At 58.2% G+C, this 19,376-nt stretch overlaps 5 protein-coding genes across 6 annotated transcripts; 4 read left to right on the top strand and 1 right to left on the bottom strand.

Annotated features, from left to right (window-relative positions):
* Positions 1–10: 10 nt before the first annotated feature.
* JDV02_004930 (uncharacterized protein) lies at positions 11–2,370 on the bottom strand. Its single transcript, XM_047986177.1, has 2 exons — positions 2,172–2,370; positions 11–2,103 (listed from the first exon to the last, which is right to left on the bottom strand). The coding sequence occupies exons 1-2, from the start codon at positions 2,224–2,226 to the stop codon at positions 194–196; spliced, it is 1,965 nt and encodes a 654-aa protein (XP_047842157.1). The 5' UTR covers positions 2,227–2,370; the 3' UTR covers positions 11–193.
* A 504-nt stretch (positions 2,371–2,874) lies between these two features.
* GCN2 (Non-specific serine/threonine protein kinase) lies at positions 2,875–8,358 on the top strand. 2 transcript variants are annotated; one of them, XM_047986178.1, is made up of 6 exons: positions 2,875–3,241; positions 3,318–5,447; positions 5,501–5,839; positions 5,889–6,882; positions 6,941–7,362; positions 7,425–8,358. In XM_047986178.1, the coding sequence occupies exons 1-6, from the start codon at positions 3,032–3,034 to the stop codon at positions 8,151–8,153; spliced, it is 4,824 nt and encodes a 1,607-aa protein (XP_047842158.1). In that variant the 5' UTR covers positions 2,875–3,031; the 3' UTR covers positions 8,154–8,358. The 2 variants fall into 2 exon arrangements, with proteins under 2 accessions (XP_047842158.1, XP_047842159.1); XM_047986179.1 differs by having other exon boundaries at positions 2,875–5,447; positions 7,425–8,321.
* A 2,285-nt stretch (positions 8,359–10,643) lies between these two features.
* JDV02_004932 (E2 ubiquitin-conjugating enzyme) lies at positions 10,644–11,447 on the top strand (the record flags this gene model as incomplete). Its single annotated transcript, XM_047986180.1, has 3 exons — positions 10,644–10,709; positions 10,774–10,857; positions 10,923–11,447. The coding sequence occupies 3 exons, from the start codon at positions 10,644–10,646 to the stop codon at positions 11,445–11,447; spliced, it is 675 nt and encodes a 224-aa protein (XP_047842160.1).
* Positions 11,448–12,096: 649 nt separating this feature from the next.
* Positions 12,097–15,676, top strand: JDV02_004933 (uncharacterized protein). The gene is made up of 7 exons (XM_047986181.1): positions 12,097–12,541; positions 12,616–12,672; positions 12,733–12,814; positions 12,864–13,025; positions 13,080–14,390; positions 14,445–14,707; positions 14,761–15,676. Exons 1-7 carry the CDS (start codon positions 12,440–12,442, stop codon positions 15,436–15,438), a joined length of 2,655 nt encoding a protein of 884 aa, XP_047842161.1. The 5' UTR covers positions 12,097–12,439; the 3' UTR covers positions 15,439–15,676.
* A 1,224-nt stretch (positions 15,677–16,900) lies between these two features.
* SIS1 (Molecular chaperone (DnaJ super)) lies at positions 16,901–19,112 on the top strand. Its single transcript, XM_047986182.1, has 3 exons — positions 16,901–17,387; positions 17,559–18,297; positions 18,361–19,112. The coding sequence occupies exons 1-3, from the start codon at positions 17,308–17,310 to the stop codon at positions 18,652–18,654; spliced, it is 1,113 nt and encodes a 370-aa protein (XP_047842162.1). The 5' UTR covers positions 16,901–17,307; the 3' UTR covers positions 18,655–19,112.
* Positions 19,113–19,376: the final 264 nt, after the last annotated feature.

The following is a 19,376-nucleotide window of genomic DNA, read 5'->3' on the forward strand; positions in this document are numbered from 1 at the left end:
GTCGACCATGCATGCAACGGTCCCGACGTGGCAATTGTGTGGTCATGAATGCCATGAGCTGTGCATTACGAAGTAGACTGAATCCCTGCAGAATAGCGGACCTGAACGCCGTGCTCACCCAAGTACACTATGCCATGCCACTCTTGCCACTGTTGGCGCGGCCTCTCTCAACACCCTACGATGTAGTAGGTAATCATGCCCGGACATTCTCCTTGTCGTACGTCGCCTTGCGCCGCTGCGCACGCTTCTTGTCCGCCATCCTCTTCTCGATCCGCGCCAGAGCCGCAGCTCGCCTCTCGGGAGGCAGCGTGCCGCTCTTGGACGTGTTGCCCACCATGGAGCTGCTAATGTAGTCACCGCCTGCAGACTCTGGCCCTCCGAGGCGGGCGAATCGATTCCGCAGCAAGTCGATCTCGTCCTTGCCACCTGCTCGCCCGGAACGGCTGCTCCTTGTCGCCCTTCCCTGGCCAGGCAGCTCCCGCAGCGGGTCCTTAAGCTTGCTTGCCGCCGGAGTCGCGCCTCCGTTACGGATGCGTCTCTCCAAGGCCTCGCCCAGATATGCCCTATTTCTCGGAGACCTTGGAACAAACGGCTGCCACTTAGGCTTTTCGAGATTCGGCCGCTCCGTTAGGACGTTGGGTGCGCCCCTCTGGCCAGCTGCGTCGGCCTTCTGGTATCTGTCGCGCAAGCTTTGCGCTTCCGAACTGCGGGCTTCCTTGACATCACCAAAGCTCAGCTTGCGCTGGGCTTGACTGCGATCTCGAGGCTTGTTGTCCGCAGTCTCCGCAGTCTCTGCCGGCTGCTCTGAGCGGGTCTTCCAGCTTCTTGGTCTGCTCTGGTCCAGATCAGCAGCCCTCAAACTCTTCACCTCCTTCTTAAGGTCTGCAATCTTGGTATGCGCACGCTCCAGCACCGCCTTGGTGTCGGCTTCGTGAGCCTCGTTCTCCTTACGGAAGGCCTCGAAATCGCTCTTGAGTTGGCGAATCTCGTCATCTTTCTTCCTCGACTCTTCCTCCGCTTTCTTCAGCTGCGCTCGCAATTCACGGGCGCGCGGGCCTGTCGCGGATGCTGCGTCGTCCACGTCGGCTCGGCTCGTATGTCCCTCGGCAACCTTGACTCGAGCTTTCAAGGATGAGATTTCCTCACGAAGCATGTCGAGTTCCCTCAGCTGAGATCGCGCCCGGCGCAGCTCGCGCTGCGTCTCCAGAAGTGCCTTCTGTGTGTTCGGTGACGGGGGAACCTGTCGCCGTCGCCGCCCCTTGCCTGGTCCTTCCTCGCCCTTTTGCCGCAAGAAGTCGGCCAACTCGCCCTCTAGCTCCTGAACGCGATGTCGGTACTGCGCGGCGAGTGAGGTTTGCTTCGCGAGCTTCGATAGGAGCGCCGTGGGTTCGTCGTCTGCCGATTGACGCTTCTGAGAAACGATCTGCGACGCATTGTCCGCTATCCGCTTCTCCATGTTGATGACCCGTTGCTGCTCGTCTCGGAGCCGCTCGGCGAGCTGAATGGCTTCGGCGTCTTTTTGCTGAGCATAGGACTTGGCAAGTTGCTTATACTTGAGCAATTTCTCCATCTCGGCCTTGGCTTCCTGGTGGTACTTTTCGAATTCTCCCTTCCAATAGCGGCCCGACTGCGAGTGAGGCTCATTCAGATCGAGCGTGATGTCGTTGGTGCAGTAGTCGTCATCTTCCTCTTCCCACTCGTCCTCTGAGCCAGCCGTCGCACGGCGCACGTCGGCCTCGGAGAGCTCGCTGGATTTCTTTCGCGAGTTTTCGAGCGCTTCTGAGAGCGTCGTTCGTCTGTTGCTGGTGGTGCTCTTCATCGCATTGCTCTTGCCCACCTCGCTCGATCCCGGGACGTCGCGGCCGAACGAGACGCGTTTGCGCCGGGACGTGCTTGTCCCTGGCGTGAGTAGAATGCCAGGCAGCTTGGATGGCGTCCCAGAGCCCGAATCTGCTGGCCCGGTGCCACCCTTGGTCACCACCTTGTCGCGTGTCTTTTGAGATTCCTCGTGGGACACTGCTGGGGTTCCAAACAGAGCGCTCTTGAAAGCTCGGGCTGCGAACACGGGAGCGGGCGTGTCCGGCTGATCTAGCTGGGTCGTGTCTGTAATCAAACGATGATTAGGCGCCTGTCGGGGGCATGTGGTAATTGTTGCAACGCGGTGTGCCTACCTCCTGCATTCGTATCAGGCGCGTTATCACCGCGCTTCAGCATCCAGCCGAGCATTGCAGAGGCCAACGTTGCGTTGCCTAAATGCTGATTGAAAGAGGGAGAGTGGCCCTCGGCATCCGCGTCGCAAAGACAGATGGGCGGCACAGACTGCGGTGTGTGGTGGGTAAATGATGTTGACAATGGTTGGGTTTTGTTTACTTGGGGAAACACGCCCGTGACAGCTGCACTGGTGGAGCGCCCAGTTTGTTGTCGAGCCGCATGTCTGCGCGACAGCGGGTACGACGTAGTTACTACAGGGGCAAGCCCCTGTAACCTGCCCTAAGCTGCCCGGCGTATGGCCCAGACTGCTGCCTTTGTGTCAGTGGCTTTGCGGCTGGCCCACGAGACACCCACCTCATGCAGCCCATTGTTATTGGACGGGGGCTTTTAGCGTCGCCTGGCACCCGGTTGCAGCATCTGGGCCCTCCGCATCCATGGGCACTGCCCTGCCTGGGTTCGGCTCCACGCTGAGGTGCTTGTTCAGCCTTGTTGCTGCACAGCTGGCGACACCCGCTTCGCCTAGCACGCGAGCTCACCACCCTCTTGCATGGAGCTCCACGCCCGCCCGGCCGCCAGCTGCGGGCCCGTCTGCATGCCGTCCGCTACCCACCACTTGAACCAGCGGGTCGGTTCAGAGCGTGCCAGCTACCCCGCCATCCACACAAACTCCCCGCGACAGCCTGGTACCTGGCGAATCCTGTTCTTACTCCTTCACACCACATCCTTTCCTTCATAATACCGCCAAGGCGCATGAGAATGGTCTTTTCGGCGTAAAGCGTCACAGCCTTGGCTGTGGCATTTTTCAGGAACTCACGCAAGTATGGCGTGGCGGACACCCGGGGCATGGAAGACGCCGCTCAGCAAAGACACCAAGAAGGATGACTCAAGCTTTCCGGGCCTCAAGCCCACAACGCCAGATGCGACGGCCAAGATCGAGTATGAGGAGCTGCAGCAGAATGAGCTGCTCGCTCTGGAAGCCATCTATGGCGACGACTTCGTGAAGCACAACGAAGGCCACAGCGCGTGGAAGGTGCGTCGACACACCCTTGCGCCCTCGACCCACGACGCAACGACCCTCGTGTCGCCTGCTAACGGGCGACTACCAGAAAACCGAGCCGTCTTTCGATATTCACGTTAAGGCATCGACAGACAGCGATTTTGCCGTCACTCTTGGCTTCGTCATGACCGCTACCTATCCCAAAACACCACCTCTTCTCACCGTCAAAGGCCTGGAAAACCTGCGCGAAGCAACGCAATTCAAAGTGCAAAAGTTTATTGAGACTGAGCCCAAGCTGTTCGCCAAAGATGAACAGGAAATGGTTGACAAGATTGTCGAGGGTGTCAGAGACGTTCTTGAAGACGCGGCGCAAGCAAAGGCAACCGGCAAGCACCTGCCGTCGCTTGAGGAGGAGCGCGAGAGGCATGAGGCCAATCTTGCCGAGCTCGCTCGAAAGCAAAGGGAAAACGAAGAGCGCAAAAAGTTGGAAGAGACCAAGGAAGAGGAGCGGGTCATGTCGCAGATGCTCCAGCAGCAGCTTCAACGCCAGCGACAAAAGGCCAAAGAGTCCAGGCAGAGCAGACGGCCGAATGCAGCGGGAAACAGCCAACTGACGCAAAGCACCGAATCGGATGCTGAACAAATCGACTTTGATCAGTACTGCGACACAACTGACAAGACCGGCAACGTCCTCACCTTTAGATCAGTCTCTGGAAAATGCGATGAGCGCCGAGGCCGAGTCTCGGCTGTTTTCACGGTTCGACCCGTCCTCGCCGGCGGCCAGAGCAGTCACTCTTTGGCGCTGAAGGAAGCTGTTCTGCAGTCGAGTGGGAGAGACTGCAAAGACCTCAAGAAGCAGATACAGTCTCTTGAATCGCGTCTGCAAGATCTCAAGTCTGGAAAGAAGATCCAGCATCGTCATCTCGTTGAAATCCTCGACTTTAAGGTGGAAAGCGGATTGCCGGACGATGCAGCAGCCCCAAATGCTTGGACAGTGCGAGTACTCACGCCGCTGGCTGACAAGGGCTCTCTCGACGAGCTCCTGGAGCTCGCCGGGCATCTAGACATCGGCAAGGTTCGTTCTTGGACGCGAGACTTGCTCGACGCACTCAACTTTCTGCACAACAAGAACATCGCTCACCAGGATATTCACGCGGGGAATATCTTGCTCTTTCGGGAATCCACGGGCGAAATCGTGCCCAAGGTATCTGATGCATGGTATCAAAGGGAGATTCACAACGCCAGTGTGCAGCAACAAGGTATGCCTGGGCTCAACTCTGCCAAGTCTGCCTATTGGCTTCCACCGGAAATTGCAGCGACGTCGAAACCGCAGTACACGTTCAAGACGGATATCTGGGAGTTTGGGGTGGTATTTGTGCAGATGATCTTTGGCCTCGACGTCCTTCAAAAGTATTCGTCGCCTAAGAACCTCATGGAGAGCCTCACGCTCTCACACTCTCTGCAGGAGCTCGTGGGTCGCTTCTTCAAAGAAGACAAGCAAAAAAGACCGCGAGCCTTCGAACTCGGCGCTAGCGAATTCCTGGCCACGGATGCTCCTGTGCTCATGGAGGATAGCTCCACTGTCTTGTCGGCCACGCCTTCTTTAACCTCGTTGCAGACATACCCTGTTCGAATGAGGCGTGAATCCATGAACCGAAATTCCGCCGTCTCTCGATATACTGAGGATTTTGTTGAAGAAGGCCGGCTCGGCAAGGGCGGGTTCGGCGAGGTCGTCAAGGCGCGCAAGAAGCTAGATGGCCAGATCTACGCCATTAAGAAGATCACGCAGCGTTCTCAGACCAGTCTGACGGAGATCCTCAAGGAAGTACGGCTTCTTTCGCAGCTCAGCCACCCAGCCGTCGTGCGCTACTACAATACTTGGGTGGAAGAAGTGTCCGATTTGACGGACACCGAAGGCGAGACATCTACCGACGACTACACCGAGGAAACTCGCGAGACTGGCTCAGCCGGCATTGACATACAGTTCGCCACGAGTACAGGTGGGCTGGACTTCATGTCATCCAATGCAAACATCGACTTCGGCTACGAAGATGACAGCGAGGAAGACGAGGAGGACGATGACTCTGACGACGATGAAAGCCCCATGGTAGATGATGCAGCTGGCAATCAACCGCTATCGCCTGGCAGGGAGAGGCATGCGGTGTTCCAACGGCGCGCTCGATTCCACCGACCATATCGCACCATTCTCTATATATCGATGGAGTACTGCGAAAAGAGAGTAGGTCTTTCATGGGACCCACGACTTGCGCTTGCTTGTACTAACCAGCTCAGACCCTGCGAGATCTGATTTCTCGCAATCTTTGCAAGAACACGCCAGAGATCTGGCGCCTGTTTCGGCAGATACTAGAGGGCCTAGCCCATATCCACAGTCTCAGCATCGTCCACCGCGACTTGAAGCCCGAGAACATATTCATCAGCAGCAGTGTCGATGGAGTCGACAATGTCAAGATTGGCGACTTTGGTCTCGCAACGAGCGGTCAGTTTTCAGTCGATAAGGCAGCTGCTAACACTCTTGGGACGGACAACATGACTATGAGCATTGGAACCGCCTATTACGCGGCGCCTGAGGTCAGATCTGCCGCCAACGGTCACTATAGCACCAAAGTGGATGTAGGTTTGCGTTACCCGCCCACCATGTCCCTTTGCTAACCACAACTAGATGTATTCGCTCGGTATCATCTTCTTTGAGATGTGCTACCAGCCTATGCTAGGCATGCAAAAGGCAGAAGTTTTTAAGCAATTGAGACTGCCAAAACCAGAGCTTCCGGCCGACTTCAGGCCGGCCGAGAGGACCCAAACGGAAATCGTCTTGTCGCTGCTCAACCACAGCCCCAAGGAAAGGCCATCCGCTGCCGAACTGCTTAAGAGCGGTAAATTACCGGTTCAGATGGAAAGCGAAACAATCAGACGCACTCTTGCCGGGCTGTCGGACCCCAGCTCACCCTATTACGCCAAAATGCTGAGCACACTGTTTAACAGACCAGTTGAGCCTACAAAGGACTTTGCTTGGGACATGATCGCCAGCACGCCGAGCTCAACCGAGCTTCTTCACCAGAGCGTCGTCAAAGGCGCGCTGACAGCCGTTTTTCGTCGCCACGGCGCCTTGGAGATGCCTCGTACCTCCATATATCCCAGGTCGAATCATTATGGCGATAATGTCGTACACCTGCTGGATCCCAACGGGACTGTTCTCCAATTGCCATATGACCTTATCATGGGGCATGCCCGCATGGTGGCCAAGCATCCGAGCACAATCCAGCGAACGTTTACGTTTGGCAGTGTGTACAGGGATAGGCAGGACACCGGTCAGCCGCAAATGTTCGGCGAGGTCGACTTCGACATCGTGACGCATGACACGCTCGACCTTGCTTTGAAAGAGGCAGAAGTGCTCAAGGTACTTGATGAGATTGTGCTTGCATTTCCTTCCCTGTCATTCAGCCAGATGTGTTTCCATGTGGGACACTCGGACTTGCTACAACTCATCTTTGAGCATTGCAGAGTCCCGCCTCCCTCTAGGCGAGCAGCAGCGGATGTCCTTAGCAAGCTGAACATACACAGCCACACATGGCAGAAGATCCGCCTGGAGTTACGCTCGCCTGCTGTGGGCGTCTCAGCCACCAGCGTTGACGAGCTGGCGCGATTCGATTTTCGAGGTATGCCGCATACCTCATCACCTGGGTTTTCGATGCGTAAGAAGCTGACGATCCGCAGATACGCCTAACAAAGCTTTCACGAAACTCAGCAAGCTATTCGAAGGCACAGACATGTACCAGCGGGCGTCGCCCACGATCGCACATATCAAAGAAGTGGTGGAGTATACCAAGCGATTCGGGGTGAACACTAAGATCTACGTCAATCCGTTGAACAGCCTCAAAGAAAACTTCTATGCTGGGGGGATACTATTTTCGTGTCTCTACGACAAGAAGTCAGGAAAGGATGTATTTGCCGCGGGCGGTCGATATGACCACTTGATCAAGGAGCAACGGCCCAAAATCGGTGGCCACGTCGACGAGAGACATGCAGTAGGTTTCAGCCTGGCGTGGGAGCGGCTAGCGCGGATTCCCAAATCGGGAGGAAAGTCGTTTCTCAAAAAGCCAGAGGATGAGATTACAAGCATGTTCTCGGGACGAAGGGTAAGTTTCCCCCCCCTCGCCCCATTTGCTAAAGAATGCGGTTCTGACGCACTGCATGCCAGTGTGACGGTCTCGTCGCCAGCTTCGATGCGTCACTCCTTCGATCCGCAGGCGTTGAGATCCTTCAGCTGCTCTGGGCGCACGACATCAGTGCCGAGCTTGCCAAAGACGCCCGGTCTCCAGAGGACCTGCTGTCGAAGCATCGGGACGAAAACTACTCTTGGATCATCATCATCAAGCAGGACTCCATGCTGAAGATCAAGACGATGGGCAGAAGTGATGTCGCCGACGTTGACATTCCCACGACGCAACTGCTTGCGTGGCTGCGGCCACAGATTCGCGAGCGCGACTCCAGAGCGGCGACGAAGGTTCGAGGCAGCGCGCCGCAGGCCGAGTCAACGATGTCTGGTGGCGGTGACAAGGTCTCAGAGCAAGAGGTTAAGGTGCTGGTGGCTCAGACGCGGAGCAAGAAGTTTAACCGTCGCACAGTGGTCGAGCAGGCACAAGCCAGCGCTGCGAGCCTGGTGCGGTCATTCCTGGACGGACCCATCCTGGCCGTTGAGACAACCGATCAGGTGATGGACCTCATCAGGCAGACGAGCATCTCAGATCCGGAAAGCTGGCGCAAGGTCGACCATGCAGTTACGACGTCGGAGAAGAAGTACGTGCGAGAGCTGCACGACCAGCTCGACACGTGGAGGCATGCATACGAGAAGAAGAACGGCACGAGGCACTCGTTCATCTACAACTTCCGCACGGGAACGTCCATCTACTACGATCTGGACGACTGAGCTTGCGATGACGCGTTCTGCACGAGGCACGTGCATGCACTGCAAGGGGGTAAGGCCGCTGGTCCCTGGATAGCGATGATGGAATGCGGAAGGGACGGATGATGCGGGCCAAGGCGTCTCCTGCGGACGACGATGAGGAAGCGTGTACCTTCACGTAGCCACGGCTACGCCATGATGTAGCCGCAGTGTTCAATTATTTTATTTTAAGAAATATCAAATACTGCGTGTACCACACCGCCGTGCCCTCTCATTCCACAGGCATAAGGTGTAAGCGACGGCCGAGGACGTGCGCCGGAGCCAAGGGCAGCCATGTCTGAGTCCAAAACGTTGGGCCCAACGGCCCGGGAATTGGGGTGCGCCCAGTACCTTATTAGTAGTACGTTAGTAGCTGGAGGAGGAGGAAGACGACGAGGGGGAGACGCGGGAGGCCCACGCCGCTTCCGCAAGACCCGGGCGGAGCATGGCATTGCCATGTGTCTCCCGCAGCCGCAGGCGACAGCACGAGAATAGCAGCAGCAGTAGCAGCCAGCACCCCACCGTGCCAGCGAGAGCAATGTCTCGCCCTGCGAGAATGTTTTACCTTGGCGAGAACGGAGGGCCACGGAAATCTTGCACCCAACACCTTGCTCAAGAATAGCAGTGGTACTACCTAGGTACTAGGTAGGTAGGTACTCAAGTACTAAGGTATGGAGGTGGCAAGTGCTGTATCAGAGTCGGTACTGTACTCGCGGAAATGCCTGCCCCAAGCGGTCTGGCGACCTTTTCCCCCGTGGCGCCTGCGGCTGTGGGCAGCGGGCGGCGAAACCGAGTCAGCAAAGTGAAAGACCGTTGGCCGCGCGGGTCCACGACTCATGAGACAGGCTGGCCCGGATGCGACGCCGACAGACAGATAGAGGGACGGACGGCGGCATGCGCTGCGGGCCGGATTGTGGGGGAAGGGGTTGTGACGCAGTGCTGCTGAGTGGCTCGACATGCCCGAGTGAGGCCCCCCAAGGAGCGCCTTTCCCCCTTTCTAGATCCCGGTGCCGGGGGGTCGTGGTGCGGCGCATGAGCGGTGTCCCTGATCCGATGCACGTCACGCAGCGATCTGCGAAGAGGTTACAGGACGGATACCAGGGGATAGGATCTCAAGGACGGCACGAGACCAACGATCTGACCTGACTGTCTGTACATAAGGTAGGCACGACTTGCAGAAACGTGCCAGCCCGCCAAGGACTTGTCGGCGGGCGACACCTCTAGCGCCTAGCGGGCGGCATTCAGCGCCGTGGGTTGGTTGGCTGCGTCAGTCTACGGATACCGGATGTCGCTGCGCTTGGGCACGGCTCGAAGCCTGAGGTTCGCCTCCCGTCGCTAGGTACCTGTAGGTGAGATGCCCTCCATGGTCTGCCCGCGTTGCGCTGCACACCACCAGCGCCAGCCCGACATGCCGGCGCCGTTAAGCCATGAGTGGGAGGTGCGGGCGGGTTCCAGGTGGTCTGGGCTGCCTTGATCGAGCAGGCTGCTCGGGGCGGGCTGGATGTCTCCGAGTACCTACATCCATTGGTACCTTACAGTAATCTGGCTGCTCGGGGCTCGCGCGCCTCAGGCGGTTGACCGCTGAACCGCATGGCGGATAGCGTGGCAGATAGCGTGGTGGACCCACCTCACTGCCGTCGCCGGCCTTCCGAGCACCTCCCTCTGGACCTGATCCGTAGGTTACTGGCCGTCCGCCCCAGACAGGCGGCTCAGGCGCTGCAGAGCCTGAGCCGGCCGCCTCATCCAGTGGAGGCAGGCTCACCTCCCGATGGGCGCATGGTGGAGGGCATCAACACCTGTCCACCGCCCCGGCCACTCCGTGACGGTTACGGGTGGCGGGGCGCACCTGATGCCGTCACTCGCCAGCCGGCTGACCAACTCGCCAACTTTACTGTACCCACGAGCCGTCCGTCCACTGCCGCCCTTGGAGAGGGCCATCATCTTTTTCAGGCTCCGCGTTCCGCTCCGGCCAACAGCCCAGTAACACACCCATCCTCCATCCACCTCCTCCAAGTCGCAGCCTGAATCCCCTCACCGTCTTCTCCCTCTCCCTCCTTCTTCTTCTCTCCCGCTCGCCCACTAACGTGTCTGACTGCGAAACCTCCCCCCTCGAAGACCCGACCGGCCACACACCCCCACCCCGTCGCACGTGCAACCACCCGTCCAGCCCTGTCTCTGACTCTCGATTGTCTCTCCCTCCCCCACGTTGTGCTCGCGCAGCCGGGATCCGCTACCGACCAGCAGCAGCAGCCGCCGCCACCACGCTTCGAGTGTACCACGCCCGTCCTGCGGTCGACGGGCACTGGGGCACACGGGTGCTCATTATACGTACCCGGAATCGGCGCTTCCATCTCAAGGGCGCGCCAGGCCTGGGCTGATTGCGAATATTTAAGGGCGCCTGTTCTCGCCGTTTGCGACGGACCAGTTGACTGGCAGACACGCCATAACCCGGCTGGACAAGAACCCGTTGTTACCATGGCGCAGAAGCGGCTTATGCAAGAGTTGATACCACTTCACAAGGAGAAGTGGGTGCACATCGAGGTGCGTTGCCCTTTTTCTCTTCTTTCGTCGGCGGCAAGACTCTGAGGCTGACGTGGTCCTGCAGACGGATGAAGCCAACATTCTGCGGTGGAAGGTTGGACTCTGGGTTGTGAACCCTGATAGCGTTTGGCATGGAGCGTACCTACGGGTATGTTGGGAGACCCCGAGCTGCCGTTCCGGTTCACCACCTTTGCTAACTGGCTGATTACGTAGGCGGACATGAAGTTTTCTAACGAGTACCCATATCAACCGCCGACGTTTCGTTTCCTGACCAAGAATATCATCCACCCCAACGTTTACTCGGACGGAAACCTCTGCATCTCGATCCTCCATAGGCCTGGCGATGACGAGCAGTCCGGGGAGCTGGCGAGCGAGCGTTGGAACGTGCTGCACGGCGTCGAGTCCGTTCTGCGCTCCGTGCTCCTGCTCATGGACGACCCGGAGATCAACTCCGCCGCCAACGTGGATGCCAGTGTGCTCTACCGTGACAACCGCGAGGAGTACGACGCGCTTGCCAAGGCCCTGGTAGCCCGGACGCAAAAGGACGTACCGGACGGGGTCAAGATGCCCACCCCCGCGCAACTGGCGCCCGCGCCGCAGAAACCCGTCGAGGACGACGCCGACTTCTGGAACATGTCAGATGTGGAGGATGACTTTGGCGGCAGCGATAGCGACGAGGACATGGGCGACTTTGACGACGATGACGAGGACGAGATGGATGAAGAAGACAAGCAGTGATTGGACACCGGTCGGTCGCCCGCCTTGGTCCGTTGCGGCAGCCATGCCCTGAACGTCGATTCATCCTTCACATCTATACCACACACACTGCATAGCGGGACTATCACTCTTCTGGCGTTTTCTCGGAGGAGCGCCACAGTCCAAAAGCGTCTCAACAGAGTCGCTTATGGACCACTTTTTCTTTGTCGCGGTTTGGGAGATTGGCAACGGAGTTTGTGGCAGGGCATCGGGATTCTATGACGGGTTTGATTCGCCTGGATGTTAGGCATGCATTTGATAGACGGCTTATACTAGACGTAAGCTTGCCACGCGTATTGGACGCACGCTGATTGTGTCACCCACCCCATGTCCCGTGACCGGGACAGTAGGAGTACGCAGTGTACTCGAGGACTGTGTCCCGTCCAAATTATGCATTACGCCACTTTTTCATTGATTCACTCTGAGGTCCTCGTATAGTGCATTCGTCATTCAGTTGATTGTGCATACGTAGGCTGTGGCGAGCCGCAGCACCGAAGACCGTCAGCGCCGGTTGAACGGCGGGTTGTGCTTCGTACGTCACTGCGTCACTGCCACAGGCTTATCTTATCAGGCGGCTGTGCCCCAATGCTTGCTGGGCGCTGCACTGAGACCTCACCTCATCAGCAGTTGGGTGCACCAAGCGCCTCCAGTGCCACAAAACCACCACAGCGAGCTGGGGCCGCTTCCGCGACGCTTCTCTCGATCGTCGTGTCGCATCGTGAGCCCGCTTCGCACCCTCGCTACATCATTCCTAGTGCTACCCGCCACTCCTCCGAAACGACCTACCTGCTTTCCCGCGCCAGACCCCTGCCCTAGCACGTGTTGTCACGCGCCGACCACGACCGAAGCTTCCCTAAGCTCTCGGCACCGCAGCCCTGCCGCGATCCCCGCCGACCCACGACAACGACGACGACGACGACGACAACCGCGACGCCGCCGATGCATCGGTCCCGAGGACCCTGAAGCGGCTCAAGATGGCTTCCAGGGAGCCGACGGAGGATGAAATCTCGCAGATACTGGAGATTGCCAACTTCAACCCGCACGATGACCGGGCCATGGTTATCCAGGCGTTGAAGGTATGTCCTTCCCTCCCCCGAGAGAGGGACTTGACCCAACGTCGCGACTGCCCTGCTGATGACGTATGCTATAGAGCAACGGCTGCAACATAGAGACAGTCCTGATGCAGTTTTTCGACAACTCCGCCAACGTACGTCGGTCCCCGTCCTCGCGCATGCCTGCAGTAGAGCACGGGCTAACCGCTTTGCAGTTCAGGCAAAAGTATACCCAGATATGGAATGAGAGCATGTTTTCCGCCGATAGAGATGGTAGCGATAACAACGCGGGCATCTGTAAGTCTGGTACCCAGGCGGCACTTGGCCGCGATGCTGACGCCGGCAGCTTTTCACGTCGAGTCGATGGGCCAGAACGAAGTCATACAAGGCGTCACTCCTCCCCCAGAGAACTACGGCCCCGGAGCCCCCTCGAGGCCGCCGTCGAGATCAAACGATCGATCGCCACTCGGGAGAATGGTGGACTGGGCTGCTGGACCAGACGCGCCAGGTACAGCCGCCTTCCTTTCCCGCGTGAACGCGGCTCTAATACGAGTGTCTCTAGGTGCTTCTGATGCACACTCACGCGAGGACGAGGACATGCAGCGGGCCCTCCGCGAATCGGCACAGGAGGCTGGAATAGCCCTGCCGGCTCAGGAGACGGGCGTTGTGGATTCATCGTCCTCGGCGCCACGTTTCGGACCAGCTAACCGCGGCGAGTACGAGTCAGACAACTGGGCTATGATCCCGGCCGAGTCGAGCAAGGCGGGTGAACTGGCTCCGGAAGCTAGGAGGAGACCCGCGGGAGTGCCGGCGTTTCTTATTCAAGGACGATCCTCATTCGGAGAGCATCGCCTGGGTGGTTTGCTGACTATTCTCCACGAGATACCGCTTGCTCGAAATGTCCTGCTGCAATGCGGCACGCCTGCTGCATCATATGGGTTTAATAGCGGTTGGTGGAATGGCCAGGAGATACTTACGCCCGAAATCTTGGCCAGGCTGCAGTCGGGCGAGCTTGGCTGGGGAGAGAGACACGACGCATTTACCGGCAGTCATGAGGAGATGCACCGGCTCATGGCCTTTCTGGACTCGACAGAGCGCAGTTACGGTACCGTGAGCGTGTTGACGGACCTTATTCCCAGTTCTAGCCTCGGTCCTGAGAAGCAGTTCTACGAGCACCTCACCGAGTTGAACGGCGACTTGATCAAGCCGTTGACTCAGGTCGCGACCCTGGCCCGCGTCCTCGGCGGCAGCATCAGCGATGACGAGGCCAAGTTTGGCTTGCTGGAGATTGAGCATCTCCGATCCGACTACAAGTACATCAAGACCCTGTACGAGTCGCTCGACCATATCATGTGGAGCGATGCCCTCGCCTGGGGTGAATTGAGCGAAGACTCTAAGATGGCCGTATTCAAGGAAATGGGCGAGGTCATCACCATCAAGATAGGAGGCGATGGTCCAGCAGATTCTCTCGACATCCCCCTCGAATTCTACCCCGAGAAATATCTCGACTCGCGCAAGGAGGAGGCCCGCAGAATACAGCAGGGTTGGTGCGACACAAAGGAGCAAATCAAAGACATTGCTCTTGCTCAACAGGAACTGCATCGCTGGCTCAACGACTGGAATCACGAGTCGTTCGACAAAGGAGATGTGCTCAAAAAGGTCACGGGTCAGTGGACCGCGTACCGCGAATACCTAGCCGGTCGAGGGCGGTTCCGGGGCATGGAGGAGTCTGGTTTTGACACGGACAAGTATCCGGACTACCGGGCAGCGCCCTGCACAATGAACGACGAGGAGCTGGGTCATCAAGAGCAGGTCGAGGAAGTGCTCAAGGCAGCGAGCCTGGCCGCGGCCGATATAGAGGCTAAGCTGAAGGGTGCGTGACCGCCGTCCAACTTTTGTTGGCGTCAAGATGCTGACTCTGTCACAGTCACGAACGAGCAGCTGGAACGGGTCCATGCCAAACAGCGGTTCCTCGGCAGACTTCTCACCGACCCCAACAAGGAGGGTCGGCCGCGCCCCATGACGTGCAAAAGGTACCTTCTTCGGGGCGTGGCGACACCGAACGACGTGATTTACCTCTGCCAGCGCTCCGAGCCAGATCTGATAGAGTTGGAGGAATCCCCCAAGCCGCTGGATCAGTGGTGGAGACTGGCGTACGCACCCAATGAGGAGAAACCAGTAAAGGCCGAGGTGAGGAGCACAAGTATCTCGGCATCGGCGTCGAAGCGGCTAACAGTTGCTAGAAAATCGAAGTTGAGCGCGTCTTTCGTGAGATGTGGCAGGTCACGAAGAACCCGCTTTTCGTCTATGCCACCGAGGAGGCACTCGGCGCGCATCGGGAGCCGCTGTCGGCGCCTCTGGACCGGTTCGCGCGGGCGGAGAACAAGGCTTTCCGTCAGGAACTGAGCCGAGAGGTGACCGAGGTGGACTCACGGAAGCCCTCACTGGGTGAAGCAATCTCTCCGTCCAAACGCAAACACCGCTCGGATAGCCCAGATTCCATGGATAGTAATCGTGCATCGATCGGTAGCGTCGATCATGGGGGCTTCGACAACCCGTTTGAGGAGAACCAAGACATGCGGGCAACCGAGATGATGGACATGTCGGGGCACCAGTTTCCTGCCGATGCAGAGTCGGCAGACACGACGCCGCCTGCCCCACAGGGCCGGCAACCTGCGTTCACAGAGAGCACCTCAGCCACCCTGACCCCAAACACGTTGCCCGCCGAGGACCTGGAGCCCGTGGGCACGATCCAGGGACAGTCATCCCTAACGGGTATCGTTGAGAAGGCAGCCCGAGTACCCGAAATGCAGGAACGTTCGAGACCACCGGCCTTTATAGCGCCGTCCCAACGAGGCTCGGGCCAGGACAGTGGAAACAAGGCGGGCATAGACATGGACCTCGCAGAGCATGAACGCTAGCGCCTACATAGAAGGGCGAGAGAAGCATGAAATTGGTTCTGGGACCCGAAAGAGCAGTCCATGTTTTCTGTGTGTAAGGGCAGAGGGTTCGATTCCCTGGCTTGGAGGCTCGATGAGGTCGTAACGAGGGCATTCAGATGATACAAGCGGCTCGCTTTTGTCTTATCGGAAACAACTGTAGGGCTAGGCGTCCTGGCGCAGGCGCATTGCATAGGCACAACACTATAACACTTTGTACGGACATATCAGTCAGATTCAGTATTGGGGGTCTGCATTCGGGCATTTGCTCCAAGACGCCGCTGGGCCACGATCATGCGTGCGTTCACCGCCAAAAGCAAGACTGAGGTTGGTGCATCCAATCAGCGTGGGCATGGTTGATGCTCCGATAGAAGCTTCTCGAAGGTTCCATGGTCGATCTGGTCGACATGACGCAGCATGCAAGGGACTTGCGTCGCTGTTCTTGGTTCTATGAGCTCTGCGAGGATCGCCTACAGCTTCTGACAGATTTTCCGACACGCATATGATGGTTTGTTGGCTGCGCCGGCGAGAGTTTCGGCGAAGGTCGACTTCCGAGCGTTTGCTCGGCTACTGCTACATGTAGTACAAACACACGCTACTTATACGGTACAGTACTTAGTAGGGTGGTGTGCCCGTGGTCATTCCCCCGCTGTGGGACGACGGCAACGACGATGGAGGGCCCCCGCCATTGCGGGCGTGCGGGCGCCGTCATAGGCCGGTCGGCGAGGCAGGGATGCACCTGCGGCGAGGCGGCGGCGGCGACACCAGCAGCTCGCAGCTCTCCTTGCCTCGCTGGGGCGACGCCTTTTTTTGTGGTGGCAGCAAACAGCACTACTAGAAGGATTTAGGCGAGCATGTGAGGCGAGACGACCTGCTTCAGAGGGGAGGAGGAGGGGGAAGGGGTACGGGTGCTGAGCCCCCGAAATTGTGTGAATGTGATTGACTTTTGATGGAGAATCGCGAGCTATTGTTCTCTCTGCGGTTTGGGCGGTGCGAATAGCAAACCATTTCCGGATGCAAGCAGACGGGACTGGCGGCCGACCCGGGAGTTTTTGCGTCATAGTGGGATAACAAGATCTGGTAGCGGTCCCGCCACCTCCTCTACTCCCGCAACTGTAGGTGTAGGTTGGTGTAGGTATTGTACCATACCTTAGGTACTGTGGCATGTGGTTCTAGCGTTGCCGAGGACCCCGGGCGGCCCGCCATCAGGTGTCTCGATGTTCGATGCGCTGCGGGTGCACCGAAATTCACGGGCGAGAGACACCCGGCCGGACCTCCAGTGAAGTGCATGCCCGGGTTGCGTGATGCGGTGGTCCCCAGGCGGTAGTACCTCCTCTAGTAGATGTTGAGGTGGGTGATAGGCGGCGGTGTTGGAAGCTTCCACAAGCTACCCGCCTCTCCAGCAGCCGGGCGTCGGGGCGGGCCCCACTGCGAGCGGCCAGCCATTCACCACTCCATCCATACCGCCAACGTCCCAGGCCGAGTTCTAAACATCCACCACCACCGCATCCATCCACCAGCCTGCATTCACTTCCCTTTCTCTTCTTGCATCCCGCACACTTTCAATTGCTGGTACGCAGCGCACGCACAAAAGCTCGCGACAGCCTCACACCAAGCATCCGACGCACTGCGTCGCACGTCTTTTGACTTTCACCTTGATAAACCCTCCCCCCTCCTAATACATACACCTACTACTACCGCCACTCACTCACCCCCCCTCCCTCAACGCGAGGTCGAGACTGTCGGCCGAGACAAGGTCATCATCGTTGTTTCGCTCGTTTTCATACGGCAAAAAATTCAGTGACCAATCGTTTGCGTGGGAAGCCAACTGCTGTTGGGTAGTTGCCCGCCATGGTCAAAGAGACAAAGCTCTACGACACCCTGAATGTGAAGCCAGAGGCTACGCAGGATGAGATCAAGAAGGGCTACAGGTACGTTTTATATTCCTCGCAACCCACTTCTTCCTTCATCGCCGGGCGTCCGGACTTTGCGGGCCACGAGTCAAAGCTCGCCACTCCGCAAACTCCGTTGAAGGCGTGCTTCCCGCCCGCTCTGCTTGGGTCTCCTAGATTGTTCCATGTGCTGACTACATGACTTAACAGGAAAGCGGCACTGAAATGGCACCCCGACAAGAACAAGGACAACCCCAACGCCGCCGAAAAGTTCAAGGAGTGTTCACAGGCGTATGAAATTCTGTCCGACCCCGAGAAGCGCAAGATCTACGACCAGTACGGCCTTGAGTTTCTGCTTAGAGGAGGCGCCGCTCCTCCCCCTGATGGCGCTGCCGGCGGGAATCCCTTCGCCGGCGCCGGCGGCATGCCCGGTGGTTTCGACTTTGGCGGCGGAATGCCCGGAGGCGGAGGCAGCCGGACGTTCCACTTCAGCAGCCCCGGCGGGGCCTCGGCCGGCGGCTTCAGCTTTAACAACCCCGAGGACATCTTTGCCGAGTTCATGCGCCAGGGCATGGGTGGACACGGCGGCGATGACGACCCCAACGTCTTTTCGTTTGGCGGTGGCGGCGGCCCTGGCGGGCGCCCGGGCCGTACCAGGATGAGGACTTCCGGTTTCGGCGGCGACCCACGAAAGCGCGAGCCCACGCCTGAGATTACGACGGTGGAGCGGCCTCTGCCGCTGACGCTCGAGGAGCTGTATAATGGCGTCACCAAGAAGATGAAGATTAAGCGGAAGACGTTTGACGAGTCGGGCAAGCGCGTCCAGACGGACCAGATCCTCGAGGTGCCCATCAAGCCGGGCCTGAAGAAGGGGTCCAAGATCAAGTTTAATGGCGTCGGGGACCAGGTTGAGGGCGGTCGACAGGACTTGCACTTTATCGTCGAGGAGGTAAGCATTCACAATGAGACTGAGGCTGACAAGATCTGACCATGCTAATTCGTTGCTTTAAAGAAAGAACACCCGCTCTTCAAGCGCGAAGACAACGACATCGTGCACACAGTCGTCCTGGATCTCAAGGAGGCGCTCACGGGATGGAAGCGGACTGTCACGACCATCGAAGGCCGCCAGATCAACCTCGACAAGGGCGGACCGACGCAGCCGGGAAGCGAGGACCGGTACCCGGGCCTAGGCATGCCCATCACCAAGAAGCCGGGTCAGCGGGGCGACTTTGTCATCAAGTACAAGGTCAACTTCCCCTCGAGCCTGACGCCCGCGCAGAAGCAGCAGCTGCGGGAGATTTTGTAAAGCGGCTGGACAGAAGAGCAGGCACACACATCGATTGCATTCGAGACTATTGTTGTGGTGGGGGTACGACAAGTACTAAGGTATTGCGAGAGGGTTGTAGTATTGGCATTTGCGGAGGATGATGGGAGCGGCCGCACGGGAGGCGGCTTTGCAGAGTTGGTACCAAGTGATGAAGCTGATGATGATGACGACGGATTCGCAAGACGGAGAGGATCTCCCTGATGAACGGGATGGTGTACACGGCGTTTTAGGATCATGATTTTTTTCTTCTCCTCTTGAGTCGGCACGTTGGCCTTGGCATACGGCATTAGCATCTGAGTCGAGGGAATAGGACCGAATTAGTAGCGAAAAGACGCGATACGGCCCCCCTTGAAGTACGCGTGGGATGGCGTGGTTGTGAAGCCCGTTTCTGTGCAACAGTGACACGCTGCTAGACTAGTGCATGCATTGTTCCGTAGTACGTAGCATGTATACATACACGGCGGATTGCACTCTACAGCAGCATCTCGTTTGCTCGAAGACAACTGGCGAGCCGGAGATGTATTGCATAAATGGTTACGGGAGAGGTCGTCAGCACGACCCTCTATTGTCCCCACCAGAGCTCGCTTGGTCAAGGCTTCTGGCGTCCGGCTCGCCCGCTGTCGAAGTGGGCTGGGCTGGTGCGGGGTGGGGCGGCGGGTTGGTGGTGGTGGTGGTGGTGGTGGTGGTGGTGGTGCCGTGCC

The sequence above is a fragment of the Purpureocillium takamizusanense genome, chromosome 4 (genome assembly GCF_022605165.1).
Source record: "Purpureocillium takamizusanense chromosome 4, complete sequence".
Classification (NCBI taxonomy): Eukaryota; Fungi; Ascomycota; class Sordariomycetes; order Hypocreales; family Ophiocordycipitaceae; genus Purpureocillium; species Purpureocillium takamizusanense.